At 58.2% G+C, this 22,855-nt stretch overlaps 3 protein-coding genes across 3 annotated transcripts in view; all 3 read right to left on the reverse strand.

Moving 5' to 3' along the window:
- Positions 1-8,860: 8,860 nt before the first annotated feature.
- REXO2 (RNA exonuclease 2) lies at positions 8,861-14,753 on the reverse strand. The gene is made up of 7 exons (XM_074561157.1): positions 14,594-14,753; positions 14,419-14,502; positions 14,003-14,080; positions 11,877-11,988; positions 11,052-11,160; positions 10,645-10,698; positions 8,861-9,290 (listed from the first exon to the last, which is right to left on the reverse strand). Exons 1-7 carry the CDS (start codon positions 14,723-14,725, stop codon positions 9,161-9,163), a joined length of 699 nt encoding a protein of 232 aa, XP_074417258.1. The 5' UTR covers positions 14,726-14,753; the 3' UTR covers positions 8,861-9,160.
- A 503-nt stretch (positions 14,754-15,256) lies between these two features.
- RBM7 (RNA binding motif protein 7) lies at positions 15,257-18,187 on the reverse strand. Its single transcript, XM_074561156.1, has 5 exons — positions 17,819-18,187; positions 17,481-17,643; positions 16,802-16,904; positions 16,279-16,372; positions 15,257-15,833 (listed from the first exon to the last, which is right to left on the reverse strand). Exons 1-5 carry the CDS (start codon positions 18,038-18,040, stop codon positions 15,429-15,431), a joined length of 987 nt encoding a protein of 328 aa, XP_074417257.1. The 5' UTR covers positions 18,041-18,187; the 3' UTR covers positions 15,257-15,428.
- Positions 18,188-21,796: 3,609 nt separating this feature from the next.
- The window catches only part of NNMT (nicotinamide N-methyltransferase), a 3,818-nt gene continuing 2,759 nt past the window's right edge, over positions 21,797-22,855 (reverse strand). Inside the window, exons 2-3 of the mRNA XM_074560862.1 lie at positions 22,452-22,659; positions 21,797-22,348 (exon numbers count right to left, since the gene is read on the reverse strand). Coding sequence (XP_074416963.1) covers positions 21,913-22,348; positions 22,452-22,659 — 644 coding nt within the window. The 3' untranslated portion in view covers positions 21,797-21,912. The remainder of the gene's footprint in view (positions 22,349-22,451; positions 22,660-22,855) is intronic.

Below are 22,855 nucleotides of genomic sequence, written 5' to 3' on the forward strand. Positions count from 1 at the left end.
CGGGGTCGGGAGCACACATTTATGTTATTTTGTTCCGGTGCGGTGCACGGCGTTGGCAGAGTGCGGGAGAAGAGCGGGGCCAGGGGAAGCGGAGGTTTGCGGGGCGGCTTCGCGGGTCGCTCCTCCCCGCAGGCTGCGCCCTTATTTCAGGGTGCACAGAGGAAATATTTTCTCTTCAGATCAGTGAAACATCACACGGGACTGAAGCAGGTGCAGAATGACTGTACTGCTGGCAGCCCCATTCGCGCTGACGGTCCCTTTTGTTGTTCCCTCCCCTTTATCCATGGGTCGCTCTGCAAACCTTGGCTTTAGAGGAAAAGAGGGAGCCTCGGCCACGGCGAACGCGCCTGCGGGCGTGTGGCAGTGCCCAAAGTGTGCGGGGGGGCTTTACCCCGCGCTGCGCTGCGGCAGCCGCAGGGAGGGAGCGCAGCCCTGCTGGGGGACACCGGGGGGACGCCCCCGGGCGGCTCGGGGGCGGCCGGGATTCGTGTCCCCAGCCCGGGTGCTGCTCTCGGGTCTTTGGGGAGAACATCTGCGGCTGGTGAACTTCTTCCCCTGCTGACACGTTTGATGGAGGAGGAGGATGGAGGCGGTGGGGGGGGGTGTTGTTTGTTTTTCCGGCTGTATGGCTTTATCAACTGGCTTGCGTGATAGAAGGCAAGGCGAACGCCACGAAAGGAGCAGAACCGCTTTCACCGTGCCCTTTGGAGCGCAAGTCAGGGTCGGGGGCTGCCGCTGAGCAGCAGCGTTCGGCGTCGCGCTGTCGGGGGACGACGCAGAGAGGGGAAAAAGGGGGGATCCGGGGCTGGGGCCGGGTCCCGCTGCCACTCTCCGCCGGTCTCGGAGCTCCACCACCGGCGGGGCGCCCGCAACTGCAGCGGGGTGTGGGGGTCCCCGCTCCGCTCCGCGCCCCCGCTGCCTTCGTGCCCTTCCCCACGCTGAATTGCTTTCCCCGCGGCGGGTGAGCACCGTCGCCCGGCGCGGTCCTCCCGAGCACCCTTGTCCCCAGGGACACCCCCGCACCGCCAGAGCGGGGCCTGGGGAGTCAGCCCCGGCCTGGGGGTCCCCCCCAGACCGTTGGGAAAGGGGGGGTTCCGCCGTGCATGGCACAAATAATTGCACGCGAATTATTCGTTAGCTCTCAGGGTAGCCTTCCCTTGGCGCAGGGCGCTGCAGGCGTAATTGGGGGTGGCTTTGCTCGCCAGCTCAGTGTTTTCTTACTCAAAATACTGTCCCTGTGGGGCTCCGGCACTTGACTGGCAGTCGGTGCCCCACACGCAGCACCGAGCCCGCCGCTCCCGGCTCCCGCGGCACAAGGGATGAAACGCTGCCGCAGCACCCGGCAATTTACAGCCGGTTGGTTCTCATCCATCACCCGGGCGGTGGCCGGGAGACGCAGCTCGGCCCACCGTAAGCGATGGGTCTCTTACGCCCAGGGAGCCTCCATCCCCGTCGCTCTGGAAGCTCTTCCTCACCACGACCCGTCTTTTGCCCTTTTTTCCTCTGCCCACGCTATTCGAGTTTCTCGTCCCCCACAAGGACAGCCGCCGGGACGGCTGGGGTGGCCCGTCCTCGCCAGGGCCCGGGCGGCTGAAGCCGCACGCAAGTTTCTGACAAGTTGTGTTTTATCGCGTACACACGGGATAATTTTGCACGTCCTTGTTTTGTCATTTAGAGCACTTAAAGTGTCACGGAGATTTCACTACCCTAAAAGCTTATCTGTCAGCATCCCTGAGTTATTCCAGTAAAAGGGTATCATCAACAGCAGCAGGAGGAAAAAAAAGTTGGAGGAAAAAAAAAAAAAGTAGAAGTCTGAAGGTTTTCTATTTCAGGCTATCTGCAGCCGACCTTGAGCCCGTACAGCTGCGTGCTGTCGTGTCCCACGGCCGGTGGCAGCGTTGCCCGCCGCATCCCTGCCGTCTCCCGGCAGCCGTCCCGCTCTGCCTGGATGGACGCGGGGGCTGGCTCCGGGCTTTGCCGGTCTGTTCCGCCACTTCTTTGCCTGACTGTCATGGTTTTGGCCGGATCAGGCAATCAGAACGACAGATGGCCCCCCCCGCCTCAGAGAGAAGAGGAAGAGATAAGGAGATTTACGAGTTTAGAAAAAGAACTAAACTACTTTAATGAAAATAATAAATAAGAAACTAGGAAATAATAATAGAATAATAAACTTAAAGGAAAAAAAAGTATACGATATATACAAAACTGTATCCAGCTCCCAGGATGACGGTCGCGTCACCAGCAGACACAGGGAAAGGCCCAGCCTGGAGTCAGCGACGGACAGGAGCTGAATTCCAGAACTAGAGTCAGGAGTGCTCGGATCAAGGGCGAGGGATCAAAGGCAGACGGACAGACAGGGTCCTCCTCAGACGTCGACCCTTGAAGAAAAAGCGAGCCAGAGCCCCCTTTGCCCCTTTGATCCCTCAGCTTTTACACTGAGCGTGGTGCAGATGGGCTGGAATACCCTGTCGGTCAGTTTGGGGTCCCCTGTCCCGTCTGCTCCTCCCCGCAGGCGGGACCCCTCTGCGCTTCTCCGCTTCCGCCCCTCCAACGGGGCAAGCGGCGCAGTTAGCCGGCCTTGGTTGTCACAGCAGCAAGTCTAAGCGAGAGCCTCTGCGCGCACCGTTCCGTGGTACAATCAGGTCTTATCACTCTGAGAGCAACCGGTGTCTGAACAACACGCTGTTCATCTCAGGCTTTAGTCAGTTCGAAGAGGCCCAGCTAAAAAGTCAAATTTCAAATCAGAAAATGGGTTCTGTTTTACCTCGGACCGGGACACCTGACGAAGGGCGGTGTCGTGCCCGTGCCGCGGGCTGCCCGTGCGCAGCCACGCGCTCGGATAGTTGCGGTGGAGCCGGCGGCTGCGCTGAGAAGCCGGGGGGAAGGGGCACGGTGATTTCTCTGGGAAAAGTGGGAATTCGAGCGGGCCGCCCTGAGGCCAAGTGAAAATGAGAAATTCAAAGGTCCAGTACTCTCTCTCTCTTTTTTTTTTTTTTGTTTTTTTCTTTGGTGTAGCAAGAGCTGATATTTTTCCTGGTTTCCATGGTTTGCACCCAACAGTACAGCATGGAAGGATGGATAGAGCGAGAGGTGCAGGGAAGGGCAGAGAAAAGATGGGGAGGGAGGGAGGGAGGGAGGGATGGATGGATGGATAACCAGTTGCTCTCTCTGCCGTTGCGGGAAGCTCGGCCGCCTCGTGTCTGGGAAGGAGCTTCCACGCGGAAGGGCCTCCAGCCTGACGGTGCTGGGAGCTGCAGGGGCTCTTGTTCTGCAACCCAGAAAACACACTTGCCTTCCGCAGTAGAGGCTGGAGTGAGCAGTTAGCTGTCTTTATACGGCTTTCTGTCCAAGGAGGTGGATTTCCATACGCACTAAATGGCTTTCACCCGGCTACGGGACCGCCCTGCCCGTATTTCATTTACTTTGGAAACCCAGTGGCAGACTGGATCATAAAAAAAATGTTGTATAAACGTGCATAAAATATTTGTTCCAAGCGCAGAGGCAAACAAAGGAGTTGATGAGACGGATTGGGAGCCCAGGGGCGCGTCGAGCGAGGGGGATGGGGGGGAAATGACACAAGCGCTATTTGCGACTTGTAGTCAAAATGAAAACGTTTGCTCCTCCCGTCCGATGAGGGCTCCCGCGGTTCCCCCTCGGTCCGAGGGCTTTGCCCACCCGCTGGGTATCTATCCGTGCCCTTCCCGCTGCTGCAGGAGCTTCGGGAGGCAGCGCGAGGCTCTTCTCCCGGCGCGGGCTTTGCGGCAGGAGCGGGGACGGTTGGCAGCAGCCCCTGGGCAGGGGGACGGCGTGGCATCCCCTCCCCGTGGGGCGCATCCGTGGCCCGGGATACGCCGGAGGGGCTTTTCCCTCCGTGGCTTTGCTGATCTGGAAACGGAAAGAGCCGGAGAGTAAGCAGGAGGCAGGGAAAGGCCGTGGCTGGCTGTCGGCCGGGGCTCCCCGCTGCGCCCGCGGCGCTGCCCTGCGGAGAAAGGCGCGGAGGAAAACGCTCCGTGCCGTCGTCCGGCGATGCCCGGGGTGGCTGCGGGCGGGAGGGCGAGGGTGCTGGGTTGGGAGCGGGCGGAGAGCCGGGGGCAGGTTGCGCAGTGGGGTGGCTGCAGCTCCAAGCTGTGCCGAAAACCTGCTGCAGGAGCTGGCGCCAGCCGGCAACCGCTCCGGTGGGGCGGGGAGGGGTTTTTTGCCAGATATAAATAATTAGAGCTTGACAGAGTTGGGGGGGGGGGGAATGTTGACTTAGCGCTGGAAAAGGGAAGCACAAAATATTTCCAAACGAAGCGGGTTATTTGTCGGTAAAACCTCCTCCACGGGGCTGCTGGCGCCTTGTCCTTCACGGGAGGGTCCCGGGGGGTCTCTCCGCCTGTTCTGGGGGCATCGGGGCTGTTTCCTCCGTTCGCACTGCGGGATGACGCTCCCGCTGCAGCTTTCGGCGCTGCCGAGGGTGGGTGCTCCCGGCCGGAGCAATTGCACATTCGGGGCCAGAACGGCTTCAGAACCTGGGCGGAATAAGTGATGCGGTTTTTTAACTTGCCTCAGAATTGTATCAGTAATCCGTGGTTACATTATTAATGCGGTATTAAAAGGACTCGAGGCCTCTCAGCAAATTCCTATTTCAAATAAATAATTACTGGAGCCGAGATAATTTATTAAATTAAATTGAAAAACCCAGGCACACTCTGTATTTGCCTTCGAGTAATTTTTTTTTTTTTTTTTTAAACTACCACGTCCCAAAATATCCTCTTATTCACACGGCCAGGCCCAGGGGCTGGAATGCCGATGGGGCAGTGGACGCCCTCGGCAGGACCCAGCGCCCGCAGCCTGGTACCACCCTGGGCAGGAGAACGGCAGAGCCAGCGCGGGTTCTCCTCCCAACTCGTCTCGCACCCTCGCGTACGCGGCGATAATTGGACGCTAACGTCGGTGCCGGGCTGGGGACGCGATGCAGGACGTCGCGGGGAGCTCCGCGCTGGCAGAGGCATTCCCAGGGCAGCGTCCGCGCGGTGCGCGCCCGTCTCCTTCATTGGCCATTGCCCAGCGAGGCCATTCCAGTCACTCCGTAACTTTTCATAAAAGCGCTTTGATTCAAATAAATAATGAGGCTGCCAGCGCAAAAATGTTATTTTACCATTCAAAACCTCCGCGACTGTAAGTGATGGAGCTTTCAGGGTGTCGCGCCCAGCAGTGGGGAGCCGTGTACGTCCCCGTGGAGAAGGGGATGGTGCGGTGCTGCGGGAGGGTCCGCATCCTTCCCCCCCGGCAGCAGCGCCAAAGGGGCACCTCCTTTGGGGGTTTTATCTGCGCTTTGCCAAGACGCGTGACGAATTTGTACTAAATCAGAACCTCAAAAGATGCCAGCGCGTAAAAACAGGAAAGCTATTGCATAATACAGGAAAATCGGATAGAAATCCTTCGTGCGGCACGCTTGCTTCAGAAGCAAGAATAAACAATATTTAAAAATGTATAAACACAGATGGCATATTTTCCTTTAAAAAATGTTTTGAGAAAAATAAAAGCCACTTAAAAAGGAATAAAATATGAAAAGGAGGAGAAGTAGGTCGGAAAGAAGAAGTCAAAGGAAGAGGGGAGAACTAACAAAAGTGAAATCAAAGACAAAGCCGGTTCTGCCGGCGCGCGGCCGTGGCGTGGGTCCGGGCAGCTGTGGGCGTCTGCCGGGCGATGGTGAGCCCACGTCCTCGGTCTAATCCGGCTCCGTCCCAGGGAGCCGGCAGCGCCGTGGTGATGTGCCTTGGGCGGGCCGGCTATGGGGCCGGCTATGGGGCCGGCTATGCCCAGCAGCCCCGGGCAGCGTTTCGGGGCCAGGAGAGTTTCTGAGTTGAGTAAAGAAGTTGGTGGAGGAAAAAGCTGGGAAAAGAAAACTCCGGCAAATCGTCAAATGTCTGACGTTGGAGAATTGGGACGCGTCGCTGTTTGGTCCCCGGCTGTTGGCTCTACACGAAGGCTTTTCCCGTCGACGCTCTATTCGGCACGTGTTTTCCCCTCTGGCCAGCCCTGGCCTTCCCGGGGCAGGCGGGAGAAGGGGCGCCGGGCAGGATGCTCCCGCTGCCCCCACGGTTCCGGGCACAGGGGCTGCCCCAGCAGCGCCAGTCTGGGGGGGCTGGGGCTGGAGGAGCCCCTCCGGCGGCTCGGGAGGGCGGCTGGGAGCAGGTCCATGCCTCGGCCCCGACGGAGAGAGCCCGGCCTGGGAGACCTGCAGAGGAGCAGGGGCCACATTATTGATAAGGAGTCCGGAATTGGCACCGGTGGGGAATCCGCGGACTGTTTCACTACCACACGGAGAGCGTCTCGGTGGCAATCTGACAGCGTTGCCACGTGCGTGGTAGATAAGATATTGGTGTCCTTACAAGTAGGTCTGCAGCGGATGAAAGGGCGTTTTTATATCCAGACGGCTCAAGACAGGATCTTGTAAAAGGCCAATACGTAAAATGCACGCGGCTCCCAGGGTGCGAGCAGAACAGCAAGAGGTTTTCATTCTGCGTGGGAAGGTAACTGCGACGGTCTCTCCCCGCGCGCTGTTTGGGCAGCAGCGTGTGGGCGCGGGCTGGCGCGTGACGGGGCAGCAGGGACACACCGCTCCCCTCTGAGAAACCCCCCCGGAGCAGCGTGGGGCTGCGTGCCGCGCTCACCCCACGCCGTCAGCTAAAGCTGACGCTGCGCACGAGGCCCGGGATCTTTTTTTCTGTCTGGAGCCACGAGCTGACTGCGGGATGTAGAAGACTCGCCTGCTCGTCGCTGATGATTCCTCGAGTAGAGCGTAGCCGGCAGCTGTGGCGGCGTCAGAGGCTGCGCTCGTGTCGGTAACAGCAGTAAGAGCCTGTTTGTGTCCCACCGGGGACGGGTCCTGTCCTGCACGGCACCTCCGGAGCCCCTCGCCAGGTGCGTAGTAACAGGTGAAAGACTCTCCGAAGGTGAATCCTTGCTGTCTGCACGCCCCCGAAGCCGGGGGGCGAGCTGTCTCCTGCATCGCCGACTCTGGCCGTTTCTGATGAGTTAATGTAGAACGGGTGACTTCTTTTCTAATGTGGCCAAGTGAAGACGCTGCGAGACGCGTTTATTTGGAAAGCAAATTGGTTCTGCGGGTGCGCTCGCGCTGCCCAGGGCCGGGAGCGGCGCTGCTCCTCCCCGTCAATCCCAGCGTCAACCCACGGCCACGGGCTCCAGCCTGAAACACCCAACGCGCAAAAAGGTTCAATGAGCAGGAAAATACTCCCATTAAATCGACGTGACTCCTCGGGCCTTTCAAGGAAAGCTCGCACAGCCTTTCGACAGCTTTTAGCCTATTAATTCGCGCTGCCGGGGGAGCAAGGGAAATATCAGACACCACGAATGGAACTGAAAAGGGGGAAAATTTTGGTATAGGGGGGTTTGCCCAATGTCCTTCGCCAATGAAGAATAAAAAAGCACGTCCAGCCACATCTCCGCCTTCCCTCTAACTGAGCTCGCAGAGATGCTGCCGGCGCTTTTGGCGAAGCCGGAGGAAAACCCCTGCCGAAAGGCCGCAGCCACTCTGCCTCGCAGGGATTTCCGCAGCCAACACCCAGCGCCTTCCCCCGGAGCAGGCGCCGCCGGGACCCGGCTCCTCAGGAGCTGTGCGGGTGCCCCGGTCCCTGCCCTCGTGTTCCTGGCTGGGCTCTGCAGGCAGCTGCTGCCTTTATGCCATCGAAGCAAACGCCTGTGTCCCTCCGGAGCTGACGCTGGCGGGGGATGGCTCCAGCCACCGCTGCGGGTCTGGGCCAGCACTTCAGACCCTTCCCCACAGCTGTTTTCATTAGCAAAGAGCTTAATGTCCGCAAGGCTCTGCAGTACCTTCTCCTTCCAGGCTGCTCCGCTGGAGTAATTACGAGTGCGGCAAACGCCGGGGCCGCGCAGACACAGAACGGTTCAATTACTGGTGTGGCTTTGCCCAAAAATCAATAACAAGTTTCATTTTTTCAGTCTTACCGCTTGTGCTGCTCGGTTCTGGGGATCGCTGTTGTCCCTGCTATCCGTGGGCTCACCTGCTCGTGACCTGCGTGCGGCTGTTGACGTCCTTTAGCTGGTTGCGTGATTCGCGTGCGGCTGTTAGCTAGCCGGAGTTCTGTCCCGGCCTCCGTTGTTGAGCTGGACGTTTAAGGACGCTTGCGTTGTGACTCTGGTGTTACGCAAAGCGCTGCTGAACGCCGAGAGCCGCGTGCTGAGAGAAGCCCAGGCCCCTCTCCCGACATACTTTCCTTTCAAACTTCGCTCTTCCCGGCCCGCACGTCTGAGCAGCAGTAACACGTTCTGCGTAAGCCGGACCCGCCGGGCGGCTCAGGGCCGAGAAGCAGCTTTGCGCGTCGCCTGTTCTCACGAGCGTGTTGTGGAAAGGGGAAGAGCTACGGGCGCTCTCACAGGGATTATTAGCTGCCGTTCTCGATCCCTTCCGTGCTGTCACAAAGGACCCGCGGCACTTTGGGGTTTGTGCACGTTGGGGTGCCCTCCGCCCGCCCACAAGCCAGGCGGCTCGGGCCATTCCCTCACGCGCGGATGCTGTGCGATGGCGTGACGCGGGAAACCGGTGCTGACCCCCCGGGCCTGCAGACACCTGCGTGACGGGAACGACGTCAGCTGGAGAGAGATCGGAGACGGCCGTGCCTCGTCCCCAGCGCTCGGGAGGCCGCGCTTACTGAGTGCACCTGACTCCAGCCTGCTTCCCGTCGCATGGAAGGCCTTGTTAAATGCCCCCCAACGCCCCAAGCCATTGCTACCCAACGAGAGTCGTTTCCCAGAGCGTTTCCTTTCGCAACGCTACGAGAGGCTGGTTCCCCCAGCAGCTTATGGCGAGCACAAAAGAAAGGCTGCACGAAAACACCGTCTTCCAACAGAACTGTTTTTATTGTGTAGTGAAAGGCTGCATCTAAAACCAGATGAAGAGGAGTATCAAACAGCGTGTTTTACCTAGGACATACACAGACGCTGCTGAGGCTCGAGCGCGTCGAGGCCTTGCTCGCACAGAAAAGAAGCAGTAACTGAGGCTTCCGTCTGCGTTTTAACTGCCGTTAAGAAAGAAGGTAACTGAAGGGTGCAGCTTCTCGGGAGACTGGCAAACAGAAAAGAACCAGGAGACGCATCTAGTACGTGCCACAGGCTGGCGCGGCACGATGAGCAATCAGCTGGCAGTTTTATCGCTTTCTCCGTTCTCTATTAGTTTCCTTTTCTTTTCATCCGTTTTCCTCTTGAAGATGCTATCTCTGTAGAACTGAAGTTCTTTGATGCTTTCCCTGATGTCATCGAGCGCTCTGAAAGAGAATTAAGGAGGGTTTCAGAACGCCTGCGCGCACCTTCGGCTACATCTGGGTTCTACCGCTTCCGAGCAATTCCAGGCTGTAAGAAATCAAACTCTGCCGTGCACGGATCGCACATCTGGCAGGAAGGAGAACCACCCTCACTACTCTCGGCCGCGTGGAAAGCAATAACAGTCCACCAGCGCTGACATGCCAGGGAGTAACGCACAGCTTATTAGTTTATGTCACCGTGGGACAGGGAAGCTCCTGAAAGCCAACAGGTTCTATGGCTTCAACCATTAAAAGCAACTCAATCTGAGACGAGAGAGCGCGGGGCTCCGGAGACGTGCTGCCAGCTCCTGCTTTGGCCACTTCTGCCCGCTCAGACGGCGAGGCCGCAGAGCAGTAATCGTGCCGCGCAGCACGCCGACCCGCGCGCTCCATCCCGACCCCTGCAGCGCTCGTCCCTTCTCCTCGTGTCCCGGAGCCGCCTCTCCTGCCCAGCGCGGGCAGGGCAGGGCAGGGCAGAGGCTTCGGGGACTCCTCTGGCCGGGGTGGGGACAGCCCTAGCTCCAAGCGCCCAGCAGCACCTACGGGGAGCCCAGCACACAAGGCGTCCTGCGCTTCTTTCTATGTTTCGTCTGCGCAGGTGAAGGAGTAAATGGATGCACACGCTGCGCATACAGTAAATACGGACCTAGCAAAGCCCACGGACCCCACAGGACCCACCGTCTCCTCCTTTGGGAAGGACTAGAAAACGCAGCTTTCGAGAAGTACGTTTCAATATTGCGCAGAGTCTTTTCTTCCAAAACCTTAAGGCAACTGCAACTTTTAGGGATGTGTCAGATGCTGGCAGGAGCGTAACTCACAATTAATCCCTTCCAGAGGAAGGAGAACAAACTCTGACACGTTGGGAACTCGGGAAATAGCCAGGAACAGAACCCTCATCTCCCCAGACATGGAAAAGTCTTCCAATTTCAGTGGCTCCGCGAACAACTCTGCCCAAAACAAGGACAGAAAAAGCCCACTGTGGAGCTACTGTTTTCACGTGATTTCTCACTCCGACGTCTAAGAAGTGACAGATATATCGACGTTGCCAAACCAGCATCTGGGCTTGAACAGTAAACAGAGCAAATCGGAACAGATAAGCAAACTTCTGAGGCTCTGCAGTTTAACGGTCCCTTTCCCGACACTAACCAGGCTTCAGACGGGGAACACAAGCGTACGACAGGCAGTGGAAGCACGCCGCCACCGCCCGCCGCAGAAGCAGCACACCAGGAACTGAAAGGAAGCTCCGTATTCTGCTCGTGAGGAGCGTGGCTCCGGCGTGACAACCGTGCTCTCTTACAGACAAAAGCAGAAGTCTCACCTGTGAGAAGCCGCCTTCTTTGGTGCAAACTCGTATTCTTCTGGATACCAGCGCCTGTAGGTGGAAAAAAGTGCTACTTAAAAAAGGAAAGTGGGATACCAAAACTCGTCCAGGGGCTGCTGCAGGTTTGTCACAACTGGCGAAAGAATTTCGGTTTCACTGGCAGCCAGAGAAGCCACAACCCTGCGAGTCCCCGTGCTGCAGCCTCCAGAGCAGCCGCTCGGGGAGCAGGTCACGGCTGCTCCTGCGCGTCCCCGAACAGAGCGGAGCAAAGCAGGAGGTGCTGCAGGCAGCCCTCTCCCAGCAGCCCTTCACCTCGCCTTGGAAGAGCTCGCGTCAGCGCCACTGAACAGCCTTCCCTCGGTTATCTGTCTTTCATATGACTGCTTAATTTGGGGAACGTTTACCTGCAAAGTTCTTTGACAGTGCTCACATCAATGATCCTGTAATGAAGATGCCTCATGAACTGAGGCATGTATTTGTCAAGGAATTTCTTATCTGCGTGAACAGAGTTACCTACAAAGACACAAAACGAGACGTTTCTTCAAAGACATTACAAAGCCACCACGAACGACATCTAGACGAGAAGCAGGCTAAGCGAGCCGGGGAAAGATCATAGGGTATGAAAAGCTATGCGCAAGCAGCTCGTTTATCCCCTTTTCTAGGAAATATGATTGTAAAGGTTTGTCAGATTTCCGTTGTGGGATCACACACGGTTTACATCCATAATCCCGCTATTAATTCTTCAGTTACAACTCCTGCAGTTTCCGTCACACAGATAAATATCAAAGTATTACGCAAGAATCGGGTTTTCCGCCACGTGAAGACGGGCATCGGCATTAACTTCTCCTAGCACCAGTCCCAAGACGGCCTGTGAAGGTCCTCACGCAGCGAGGAAAAGACGCCGTGGGGTTTGCTGCTGCTCTTATGGTCGCAGGGTGCTGTCAGCAGTTAGGTCGCCCGCCCCAATTACAACCGTACAGGGAAGCAGTAACGCAAAAAAGAACTGCAGTTTCCTGCAGAAATGACGAGCAATATTTGCCCTAGGGAAGCTGCAGAATGCACGACGCCGTTACTGAGCCTCTCCTTACTCAACAGGTTTGATTTGCGTGCCAGAGCTCAGCAGAGCGCGCTACAGCATCCCCGCCACGTGCAGCAGCGGGCCTTTCGGCATCCAGCTGGGAGCTGCGGGAGGGATGACATCGTTGTTATTAAGAAAGAACGTACTTTACCTGCGAGAGGACAGAGACCCGGTGGTGTCTGTTGCCGTACAAAGGACAGAAACTCATACTCTGCTTGCTGCAACGAAATTTTACTCTCCTTCACAGCCTTAGTAAGGCCAGACTGCAAAAAAGAGCCATCCGTCATAAATCAGAAATACACTGCCAAAGAAGACGCTTCCAGCAATGCTCCAGAGCGGAAGGACCACCCTCTGAGTACTGTCTGTTCCCCGGCGCGCCCAGAAGTACCGACCGAGCTCTGTGGTTCGGTATTCTGGGACGTCCCCTTGCCTTTATTCCCCCCGGCTGCCTCCCCGAGCAGGCCTGACCGACGTGCAGGGCGCCGCTCGGGAAGTACAAATCCACCCAAGTGAAGGCGACCGAAGCGTACCCCTAACAGCACCGATGTTCCTCGGATTTGGTTTTTTGGGTTGGTTTTTTTTTCTTTCCCGGTTGCTGTGCTTTCCAGGGGTTCTTCTCAATTACCGAGGCATTACGCAAGCCTCGTTCATACACCTGTACCTACGTGATCCAGGAGAGCGTGACATGTCTCTCTGTTGAAGGAGCGGCACTCGCCTCTCCAGCACAGAGCAGGAGGTATAAATAAACAGAAATAATCAGGATCCCGGCTTAAGTGTTTATCAAGATTCCTATAAATCAGAAAAGTTCCTTCCTTCTTTTTTTTCAACAGTTAAATGTCAAATCTGCTCCGAGTGTTCTCAGTGATGTATTTCCATCTGGCTACGCTATATATTTCCACGACTGTGCTGCAAAAAACCTACTTGACAGATCCAAGTGGTGGTTAAAAAATTCATTATGTGGCTGCATTTTCATCTGTATTCTAATTGCTTCTCTTTTCTTAGTCAATTAAAAATAAGTAGCTCCTCAGGAGCAGCGATAACGAATGCTACCATCTTCAATTCACTCGTGAGCCGAAGCCGAGTTTGAGTCCTCAACTGGAGAAGGGGAAAAGCACCCATCACAGTAAATTAATATTCATTTTCCAAACTCTCGCTAATCCTTCCCGGGGAGCGTGAGATGCCGAAGCGGGGAGGAGGGGAGGGGTTATGGGTGTCTTAAAACTTCACCCTTAACTGAAAACTAACTTGAATTTCAATTCGTAATCGGGGATTGGAAAATCCATTCGCTTTCACGCTGCTGGCAAGGAGGAAGCTTGCTTTGGTGGCTGAAAGAACTGAAAATAATCTCTTGCTGCAAAAGTTAAGCCTTCAGCAAAAAAAAATACACTAGGCTTACAGTGCTGAGGGGACAGGCAAAAATGACAATGCAACGTTTACGGTAAATCGGTCTGTTTAGTTCTCCAAATACCTGAATTTGCAGTGATTAATTTGCATTTCGTCGGCTCTGGATTACTCTACACTGATCTCGCTCCTACTCCTAGCTGGGACTTCAAGCCACAACTCCCCCTTCTCCATCAGAACTATTCTTTGAATTATTTTATGCAACGCGGAACAGGCTTCACCGGGAGGAGCTGCCAGAGGAGTCCCTCCAACCCGGCTGTAGAGGCAGGCCACGGCCGACAGCTCCGCGGGCAGACCGGGGGAGCCAGACCCGACTTCCTAACCTCAGACCCGACTTCCCAACCTCACTCCTTTAGGAGATGGGGACCAGCGGCACGTATCGGAGCGGCGGATGCCGTTCCCAGGCCCAGCGCCGCTGTCTCACCCTGCCTGCAGCTCTCCTGGGGGCTGCTGCTCCAGCCATCTCAGAGCACCGCTCACCAGCTGTCGGCCTGCACCGATGCTTCTGCCTCTCGAGGTAGAAAGCAGTTTCCAGCACTATTCAAAGTTACGAAAAGCCAGGCTACAAAGTGCAGGCCCCTTCGGGGCCATCCTGCAGCTGAGATACGGGATGGAGACTACAGATACACGAGAGCAATCCGCAGCTGTGCCACGGATGACCTGCGAGACCCTGGGCAAAACGTTACGCATCAGCTCCTCCGTACAAAATAAGGATGATACTTACTTCTTTATCTCCTCTGCTTGCCTGCAAACTGCTCAGCGTGGGAGTTGTCCCTTTTTAGGTGACTGTACTGCAACTAATAATTCTGACTTACGCGTCACTCTCATTGTTGCAAAGAGAGAGAAAGCGCAGCATGACTGCTCTAGAAGGGTTACCTTCCCGTGATGCTCCTTGCACCACTCGGACATGCTCTCCAGCAGCTCGTCGGGCTGGTTAATAATCAGGTTCGGGCCCTGCCGGGAAAAGACAAACACGAAGGCAATCAGAAAAAGTTCCGTGCGGTTGCTCCCACGGGCCTGGCCTTGAGACGCAGCGCGGCCGTGGCAGCGACCCAGCGGAGAAGCGGCTGTTCGGAGGGCGCGAAGCGGACAATCCGCCGGGCAAGGTAAGGTGCGCGTCCGCAGGGGGCCGGGGCCGGCGCAGCAGGAGCCAACATGGCCAGAGCAGCGGCCACCGGCGCAGGCAGGCCGGGGCCCCGGCAGGCATCGCCCCTGGGCGCAGAACCCCCCCGCCAGAGGGGCCGGGCGGGCCCGGGGGAGCCCGGAGACGGGGCCCGGCGGGGGCTCCTCACCTCGGCCAGGACGTTGAGGTCGGAGTCGGTGATGAGGCAGGCCATCTCCAGGATCTGGTCCTTCTCCACGTCCAGGCCCGTCATCTGCCACACAGGGAGCGGCGCCGTCAGCGCGGCCGCGGGCCGCCCCCCGCTCCCTCCCCTCCCCCCCCGGCCCCCGGCCCGCGCCCCGCACCTCCAGGTCCACCCAGACCATCCGCTGGCCCATGCCGCCGCCGGCCATGCCCGCCGCCCGCCGCCGGCCCCGCCACAGCCGCCCGCCGCAGCTCCGCAGGCGACCCAGGCCAGCGCGGCTGCCGCCCAGCATCGCCGCCAGGCCGCAAAGCGCGGCCGCCGCACTACAACTCCCGGCAGACCCCGCGGCGCCGGCCCCAGGGCGGGCGCGGGCGGCGGGCGCAGGGGCTGATGGGAGTTGTAGTCCCGAGGGGGTGCGTGGAAGGATGGGAGGGTCTCGGGAGGCGGCTCCGCGGCCCCTCCCCGCCCCCGGCGACACCGGGGAGACCCGGGGGTGCCCCGGCCCCGTTACGCGGAGCCGGTGGGTGGAATGAGAACGGTTCACCCGCGGGTTTTTTTTTCCAGGGAGACGTTTAATGCTCTTCCCGAGAGAAGGAACGTTCCAACGTCCTGTATCAAAAACGCCGTGCGAGACGTTTCGGGTGCCACAAAGCACCGTCCCGCCTGGGCGCCGCTTCGGGGGGACACGGAGACGGCCCCGGCACCTGCTACAAAAATACAAATGTGCGCTGCTCTACAACACAAACGGCAGCCGCCTCTCCGCAACTGCGACACGTTTTCTTTTCCCCCCGCGCAAAGCCCTAAAGTGCAGAGTCAACACGTCTAAAATGAAGACACTAATTTTGGAGGATTACGCTAGTTTTACAAACAAACATTAAAAGGTAACCGCGAGGGGTTGAGGGTTTGGGGGTTTTTTTTTATACGTAGACTCCGTGAGAAACAGATCGAACTCTCTTTGCCATCAAGTTCTTTCAAGCCCCGTGCAGGGGGGTTAATTAATGCCGCGACGGGTGCCACTTGGCCTCTCTGTAGCCCTCCCTCCGGTAGTCGTAGTCATGGCTCCAACCGTCCCGGTGCCTGTCTACGTAGGCAGGTTCCTCTCTGCCCGCCCGGTAGTGGTGCTCGCCATCGTGGCCCCGCTCCTCGTAGCCGTATTCCTCCCTCTTGCCACGGCCGTAGTCGGGTCCCCGCTCCCCGAAGCGCTGCTCGCGGCCGAAGTGCCTGCCCTCGGGGTGGTAGGGGTGGGTGCTCAGCCGGCCCTTGCGTGGCGGCTCCGGTCGCCGCGGCATTTGTGGGGCCGGGTGGAAGGCGTGAGGAGCTGGTGGGTAGCCGGGCAGGGGGAAGGCGGGCTGCTCATACTTCCCCCCGAATGGGGGCGGCTGCCACGCGGCGCTTTTCATCTGCAAAGAGAAGAGGAAAAGGGTCGGGGGGTTCAGTGCACTCCCTTCCCGGCAAGGTGCTGGATCCCATCTGGGGCACAGAGAAATGCTAACTCCCGTGCTGGCCCCAAATCGCACGCTAATCACTCTGTAAGTACACAGGAAAATGAAAGTTTTTGTTTTGGAAATGAGACTAAACACGAACTCACAGAATAGCTGTTACCCCTTGCTTCGTCTAGAGCTGAACTCTTAAAGCTCAGGGCCCTCCCTGACTGACCACCCGAGTACCAACAGCCGTAAATCTTCTGGAACTGGCATTTCAGCACTCCAGAAGTACATTTCCACAGCTTCTCACGATTGTTACAGGACACGGGGACTCAAAATTAGAGACAACTCTGTCGCACGTTGTCTGTCAGCCCCGGGCGAGCACAGGGTCAGGCGCTCCCCCCAGAAGCGAGAAGCGTACCACCGCTTGTCTCTGAAGGTTATCAGCAGAGGGCAGAGACCGCTGTGCCGACGAGAATCCCGCTGCTCCCATACCATCAGGACTCCTGTCGTATCTGTAGAAAAAAAACATTAGGAATTTTAGCCTTAAAAACAAGGCCCTTGCAGTCCAAGGGGCACTGGAATCCTAATTGCGTTACTCCCATTAGAAACAAAATAAGCGTCCAAGCGTCAGGCTGAGCTCACCACTGTGGTCAGAAACTGGTGCGGAGGTGCCTGTGCAGTGCGTGTGGCAGCGCTCTCCCACCACCTTACCCCACCGGACCTTCTCCGTGCTCGTATGAAAACACAACGCCGTTCTTTCTGCACTAGAACGTCAGGCACCGAGCACGCAGGGCGCCAGGAATGCAAGTACTTACTCCATGGGGGAGAAAGCGCAAACTGCGCTTGGGAAGAGAGCCAGGGAAGCGGCGACCCCTGGGAGCGCCGTTTTCTGCTTTGCCCTGTGCGTGGGTACCCACAGCACGTGCTGACGGGACTCGTACCTGCTGCAGTTGGATGCGGGGTGCGGCGCGCCGGAGGGGCTAGTGCTGGCGGCTCCGTGCGGGGAACAGGACAGGTTGCCATCCTGAGAGGCATGACTGCTCCCTGAGGAGAAACAAATGTTTCACGAGACAGACACAGGGGAGTTAGAGGAACATGGGTATGGAGCGAACTTGCCAGGTGCTGGCAGTTGCCACACGCTCAGTTAGCTCCCGAGTTCTGTCAGTGACCTGCCAAAGCACGCGATCCAGTCTCCAAAACAAGACTCTGCAACTGTATTAATACACGCAGGGACAGATGCAATCAGGGAGCGATATTCTGGCCAACGCGCCTTGTTTAACTGACACCAGGTGCAACTTTCACTGCTTGCGTGATAATTTACATCAGCTTTCAAGGGTATAGAACGAATAATAAATAAAAAACAAAACGGCAGAAGGCTCAGCTCCGTGATTACACTTGGCCATGACTGCCGGGAAGGTCCCCTGCCGAACCAGAGGGACGAAAGCAGAGGCCTGCTTGGCCCCACCGTTCCACGGGCTCATCGGCCGTCAGGCGAGTGACAGCGTGGTGAGAAGGATGTGCAATTTACCCCATTAAATATAAATCTGCCAGACTCGGGGGGGGGAGCTGACGGCAGTTTTGCTTTCTCTCTGGTGGTTCAGTGTTTGTTTTTGCGGGCACCTGATCGGAACTGGATCTTGATGGGCCGCCCGTAGAGCTTGATCCCGTTCAGCAGGCTCAGCCCGTAGGGCACGGACTCCTCGTGCTTGAAGTTCACGAACGCGAACTGCTTGGGCCGCCCGTCTCTGTCCTTCGGGATTTTAACCTTAATCACCGGGCCTGCCTGCCGAGACGGAAACAAAACCCCTTAAACGCCAGCGGGGCGACGGCGGCGCGGCCCCTCGGAAGTTTGTCCGACGGCGGCCGCCGTACCCCGGCCCGGGCCCGCCCCGCCATGGCGGCCGCGGCCTGCCCCGGGATAAAGCGCGGGCGGGCAGGGGGCGGCTGCCGGGCGGTACCTGGTGGAACAGCTCGAAGATGAGCTCCTCGGTGACCTTGGGGTCCAGGTTCCCCACGAACAGGGTCCGGTCCGCCTCGGCCGCCGCCGCCCCCATGGCCGCCGCCGGGCAGCCCGCGCGCCCCGTTGCGCAGGCGCTGCCGGCGTGACGTCGTTGCGTCGGCGTGCGCGCCCCGCCCCTTCCGGTGGGCGGGACAGGGGAGGAGGCTGCGGCGGCGGCCATGGCGGCGGCGGGGGAGCTTCGGCCTCAGGGCCCGGGGCGGCGGGGCCAAGCGAGGAGGCGGGCAGCGGCGGGCTCGGAGGGACCGGGGCCTGCGAGGGGACGGGGGCCGGCCTCCCGCCGCCCCGCGCCTTCCCGGGCCTCCCTATCGCCGGTGGGTTCAGGCCAGTGTCGCCGACAGGCTGCGTCCAGGTCGCGACACAGCCGGGCGCGTGAGGGGTTTTCTCAGTTCCCCTGTTATTTCCACGCTATTGCGAGCGTCCCTCAAATAAAGCGAGTGGCTCTGATCAAACGCTGCCCGGTAAAAGTGTCCTCCTGATTAAAAAAAACCCCTGATTTAATTGTTTACTGGTAGGAAAGCCCGGAAAGAATCCTGGGGGTGTGTGGTGGGAAGCTGCGTCCGGCCTCTCTGCCGGCTCCTAACCCTTTTCCTCTCTTAGAGCTGCTGCCGGAGCAGCCCGGGGGCTGGAGCCCAGCCCGGTGGGAGTGCGGCCCCCAGCACACAGCGTAAACGTGGGGTTTTGTCATAAAATAACGGAGGGGGAAGGACCGGAGGTGAAGGCGGTGACTGGTGCGTTTCCTGCCATTGTTTGGTTTTATTGCTCCGGGAGGGCTGCTGGGTGCTCCCCGTCACACTCTAATGCAAAGGGGACCCTTTGGGCTTCATTTTTGTGCCAAGCGCTGGGCAGTGGTCCCCCAGTTATTTGCTTTTCCAACTATTTTGCAAAATCGCTCCCCTGCCCCTGTCCTCGGCGGAGGACGGTTCCTCCCGGCAACTGTAATCCCCTGGATATTTCAAAAGGCGCCGGATGTAAAACAAGGATATTTTCCATCTGGAAAACTTTTGAAAGGGGAAGTTGAGCCTTCATTTTTCATTAGATTCCAACGCGTTATGGCAGATCCTGTTTTCTTGTTAATTAGGCGCTGTTCATTTTCTTCACTTCATTACTTACTACCGCACCTAGAATTTATATTCATTTGGTTTAATCGTGTTCGCCTGGTTACATTCTAAACAGTTACTCACTCAGAAAGGAAATTATTACCTCGCTCTGCCAGGACTTCCACTTTGCCTTAATTTCCCTGGAGCCTCATTTACTTTCCTCTGCTTTTTTTCCTTTCTGGGTCCCCGTGGGCTTGGCTGGGAGCGTCTGCGGCGTTTGTACCATCCACCGCCGGCTCGCTCCCCGTGTGCCACACATGCTGAGCCGGGCACGGCCGCGTTTGGAGACCCGCAGAAGGCGCTGACGGGCTCCGGCGTTGCCTGTCGCAGCCTCGCACAGCCCCACCTGGAAAAAAGGTGCAACGAGAGGAGGGGGAACTATTTCGTGTTCCTCATAGGTATGCTCTGGCAGTTCTGTTGTGGGTTTTTCCCTTTTTCCGTTGCTTTGCCCTTTTTGCTCTTCAAAGAAGCAAACTGGAAAACGGAAAAGTTTTTTGCTATGGGGGGCAAAACACATTCTTTACCTGCCTATTTCCACTCTTAATATGCAGGCACTCTGAAATACTGCAGAAACTTCAACCAATTCTGCTCCAGAGGCAAAACGAGCAACTCGCTCTCCTCGGGTCGTTGCTTGTGCTCGTGCCTCACGCCTTTTCCTTGGCCCTGGGTTACTCTCTCGCCTTCTGGGCTACTCCCCTGCAGCCGTGGGTCCCCACGTCCCCCAGCTGGAGGCTGTGGCTCAGCTCCCCGTGCGGCACAGGCGCCTGGCGGCCGCTCGGCCCTCTCACCCAGCGCATCCCTGTCCCCAGCGCCGGTCGCAGGTGTTAGCCGTGCTCTCCCTCTGGCCTGACCGCGCTCCCGCTCCTCCAGCTCCTCGGCTGCCTCCGTCAGCAGCGGGCACCGGCACCATGGTGATGTGGCTGATCCATTGAAAGCGGGTGCTTGAATATTCCCGGCAGCCAGAAAGCCGGTGCGCGTGATGACACCCGGTGATGGAGAGAGCAGTCCGACAGCGCCGTGGGAAATGACAGTCTTTTCTCTCCGTCCCATCGGCTGCGTCCTGCCGTTCCCACAGCCCGCACAGGCGAGGGGAGCGCCGAGTCTGTCTCCTCCCGGCACGAGTCCGACCTGCGCCCACCTTGCTGCCTTGGGTGCCGCCGCGATTCCTGTCGGCGAGCGGCAGGTGGAATGCCACCAGCCTCCGTGCTGGGAAAGGCTGTCAGTGACTCCTGGCAGGTTGCAACAGAAGGGTAATTGTAGCTACAAACTTCTCCGTGAAGGGAATCATTGTGCTTTTTAATCAGACCATAAAAATCCCCAGCGATGCCGATGTTCGAACAGTTAAACAGCGATTAAAGACGCTGGCGCTACAAGACCTGGGCATGTTATTTCGGGAGAACATGTCAGCAGCTGCTGAATCCCTGCCGTTACTGCGCCGCGCTGGCAGGCTGCGGGTCGTTACGGCAGCGGCAGCGGCGTTATATTCAGTATTAACTAGCGAGCGGCGCGGGTCCTGCGCTGCCGCCGAGCGTCCGCTGGTTTTCAGCTCCGTTTCTCGGAGCGGGGCAACAAGGCTGTTCCCGGCGGTGCCGAAAACCGGTGCCGTTTACACAGGGTGTCCCAGGGGCTCCGGGGACAGTCGCGCGCAGCAGAGCTGGAGCTGGCGGTGTCACCGTCTCGCTGAGGTGGCAGCTCCAGCGTACACCTCTGGGGTCACGTACAATTGCATCTAGTAACCCAGCGAGCCTGCGCTGGTGCCAAGGTTACCCCACAGCCCTAAGGACTTCACTGGGCGGAGTTTAATCAGATTTTTGCCAAGAGACTAAAAGGGGATGGGACGGGGAGGAGGCCGGGCCCCTCTGGTCCCTGCCTGGGCTTGCTGCCTGCTGCGAAGCGTGTCCGGTACTCGGGGACCAAGACTCCTTTCAGTTTTTTGAGTCCTTTTCTGGGCTGTGTTGCTGCCTTACTGTGTGGCAGAAGGAATAAGGCTCGTGACGGGACTCTATCTGTGTGTACCTGGTGAGAAAATTTCCCATTTCCCTTTTTCTTTTCGCTCTTGAACCAAAACTACCCCAAAAGAAAATCTGCACGAGCGAGGGCAGGAGGAGCGCCAGCAACAAACCCCACACACTCACTGTAAAAAATTGCCGAGAACTGATGCGTGTTGGGTGGGCGAGTATTAATTATCAGTAAAAATGCCTAGGCTGGATGATCTCTGGAATGAGTCCCTGCTATGTCGCAGGTCCGGCTGTCTGTAATCGAGGGAGAACAACGGAGGACGGGCAGCGTGCTGCGAGCCGGAGGCGGTTCCTCTGGGGAGAGCATCCTTTCCACCTGCCCACCCTTTTCCCCGGTCCCGCGGCGGTGCCGGCACCTGGCAGGTACAAAGTGCTGGGGCTGCAGCATTTTGTCAGACAATTTTTCCAGGGATAGTGAAAAGGCCAGCAGGCGCTCCCGGTTCTGTGTCCAGGTGCAAGGCGTACTGCTCCCCTGACAGCATCCTTTCGTTCCCCCGACTTTTCGGACAGAGCACGCGGGATTTGACCAGGAACTAGAAACAGGTCTGGGTTTGGGCAGTCTCGCTGCCTTTGCAGCCAAAGGTTTTTCCCGTAGGAATGGGTTTTGGTCTCAAGGAAGGGCATCACGGCTGAAAGAGGGCAGCTTCTCAGAAGCTCTGCTCTGACTTGGGAGGATGGCGGGGAAGGGACTTGGGTGCAATTCCTGTTTCGGGGCCGGGGCGAGCTCGGGGTCACCTGGGCTGCTGGAGTTTGGAGTGCTGGCGCTGCCTGTGCCACACAAATCCCAGCCCACAGACACTGTTAGAGCACACACGGGTTTATTTGCTTCCAGACAAAGGGGTAAGGGGCTGTGGGTTACACCGGCAGAGCTTTTTGCAACCAGACACGCTGCTGTTTTCCTCCCCAGCGTCCACGTGCTACCCGCTGATGGAGGCACGCTTGCGGGCCACCAGGCTCAACACGGCTTCGCAGTCGGCGCCGGCGTTGCCGGGAGGGCACGGCTGGACCTCACTGAACCTCACGTCAAAGCCGGCGCCCTCCACGGCTTCCTCCACCATGTTCTTGTCCAGGCGGAGGCACGAGAAGACCTGATTGTTGAAGGCGTAGTAGGTTTCCTGCAGGACGGTGACCATCACCAGGTGTCCCCCCGGCTTCACGAGGGCACCGACGTTTCTCAGGGCGCTGCGGAAGGTGGCCAGGTCCTTGCAGGCGGCCTCCAAGCAGAGGGTGGAGACGATGCAGTCGGCGGGGGGCAGGGACACGGGCTCCGTGGGGTTGGCTTTGGTCACGTCGCACTTCAGAACCTGCTTCACCTTCTTTCGCAGTTTCTCCTCTTTCTCAGCCCACTTCTCCCTAGCAAGTAAATAAACAAATAGCAGAAGGGTTGTTACATGGTTATTCAGCACCTGCGCCTGCGACTTTGTGTATGCCGTGGGCGGTAGGAAGCCAGCCTCACCTGTCCCCTTCCAGCTCGCAAACGTATTCCACCACCGGCCTCCAGTCGAAGGCTCCCGCTTCCTTCTTCAGCCACTTCTCCAGCTCCCGGCGGTTCTGGTCCGTGTAGTCCAAGGCGATGATCTCCTGGAAGTGCTCGCAAGCGGACAGAAGCTGGTAGATGGTGGGGCCGCAGCCGACGTCTATCAGGGTATCGCCTCTCAGCCCATCTGGTGCGGGGTTGCGGGGGGAGACCATCCCGGCGAGGATGGAGACGGAGGGGACGGACGGATGGAGACAGATGGAGACAGAAAGGTCCCAGATCCCCACCGGGCTGTGCTTCCCCTGCCCCAGAAACGCCACCCCGAGTGCCACAGTCCCGCGGTGCAGCCCCGTCCCCCCGGTGCCCAGGGCTCTCGGGCAGCA

Source organism: Larus michahellis, chromosome 17, assembly GCF_964199755.1.
Source record: "Larus michahellis chromosome 17, bLarMic1.1, whole genome shotgun sequence".
NCBI classification, from domain to species: Eukaryota; Metazoa; Chordata; class Aves; order Charadriiformes; family Laridae; genus Larus; species Larus michahellis.

Excerpts from the sequence above, each read along its gene's own strand:
- REXO2 (XM_074561157.1), bottom strand. The coding sequence starts at position 14,725 with ATGCTGGGCGGCAGCCGCGCTGGCCTGGGTCGCCTGCGGAGCTGCGGC. Across the intron at positions 10,699-11,051 it reads ACTGTCAAAGAACTTTGCAG|GCGCTGGTATCCAGAAGAAT; the intron begins GTAAACGTTCCC and ends TTCCACCTACAG. Across the intron at positions 9,291-10,644 it reads AAGAAGGCGGCTTCTCACAG|AGCGCTCGATGACATCAGGG; the intron begins GTGAGACTTCTG and ends ATTCTCTTTCAG.
- RBM7 (XM_074561156.1), bottom strand. The coding sequence starts at position 18,040 with ATGGCCGCCGCCGCAGCCTCCTCCCCTGTCCCGCCCACCGGAAGGGGC. Across the intron at positions 16,373-16,801 it reads CCCGCATCCAACTGCAGCAG|ATACGACAGGAGTCCTGATG; the intron begins GTACGAGTCCCG and ends TTTTTTCTACAG. Across the intron at positions 15,834-16,278 it reads ACCTTCAGAGACAAGCGGTG|ATGAAAAGCGCCGCGTGGCA; the intron begins GTACGCTTCTCG and ends TTCTCTTTGCAG.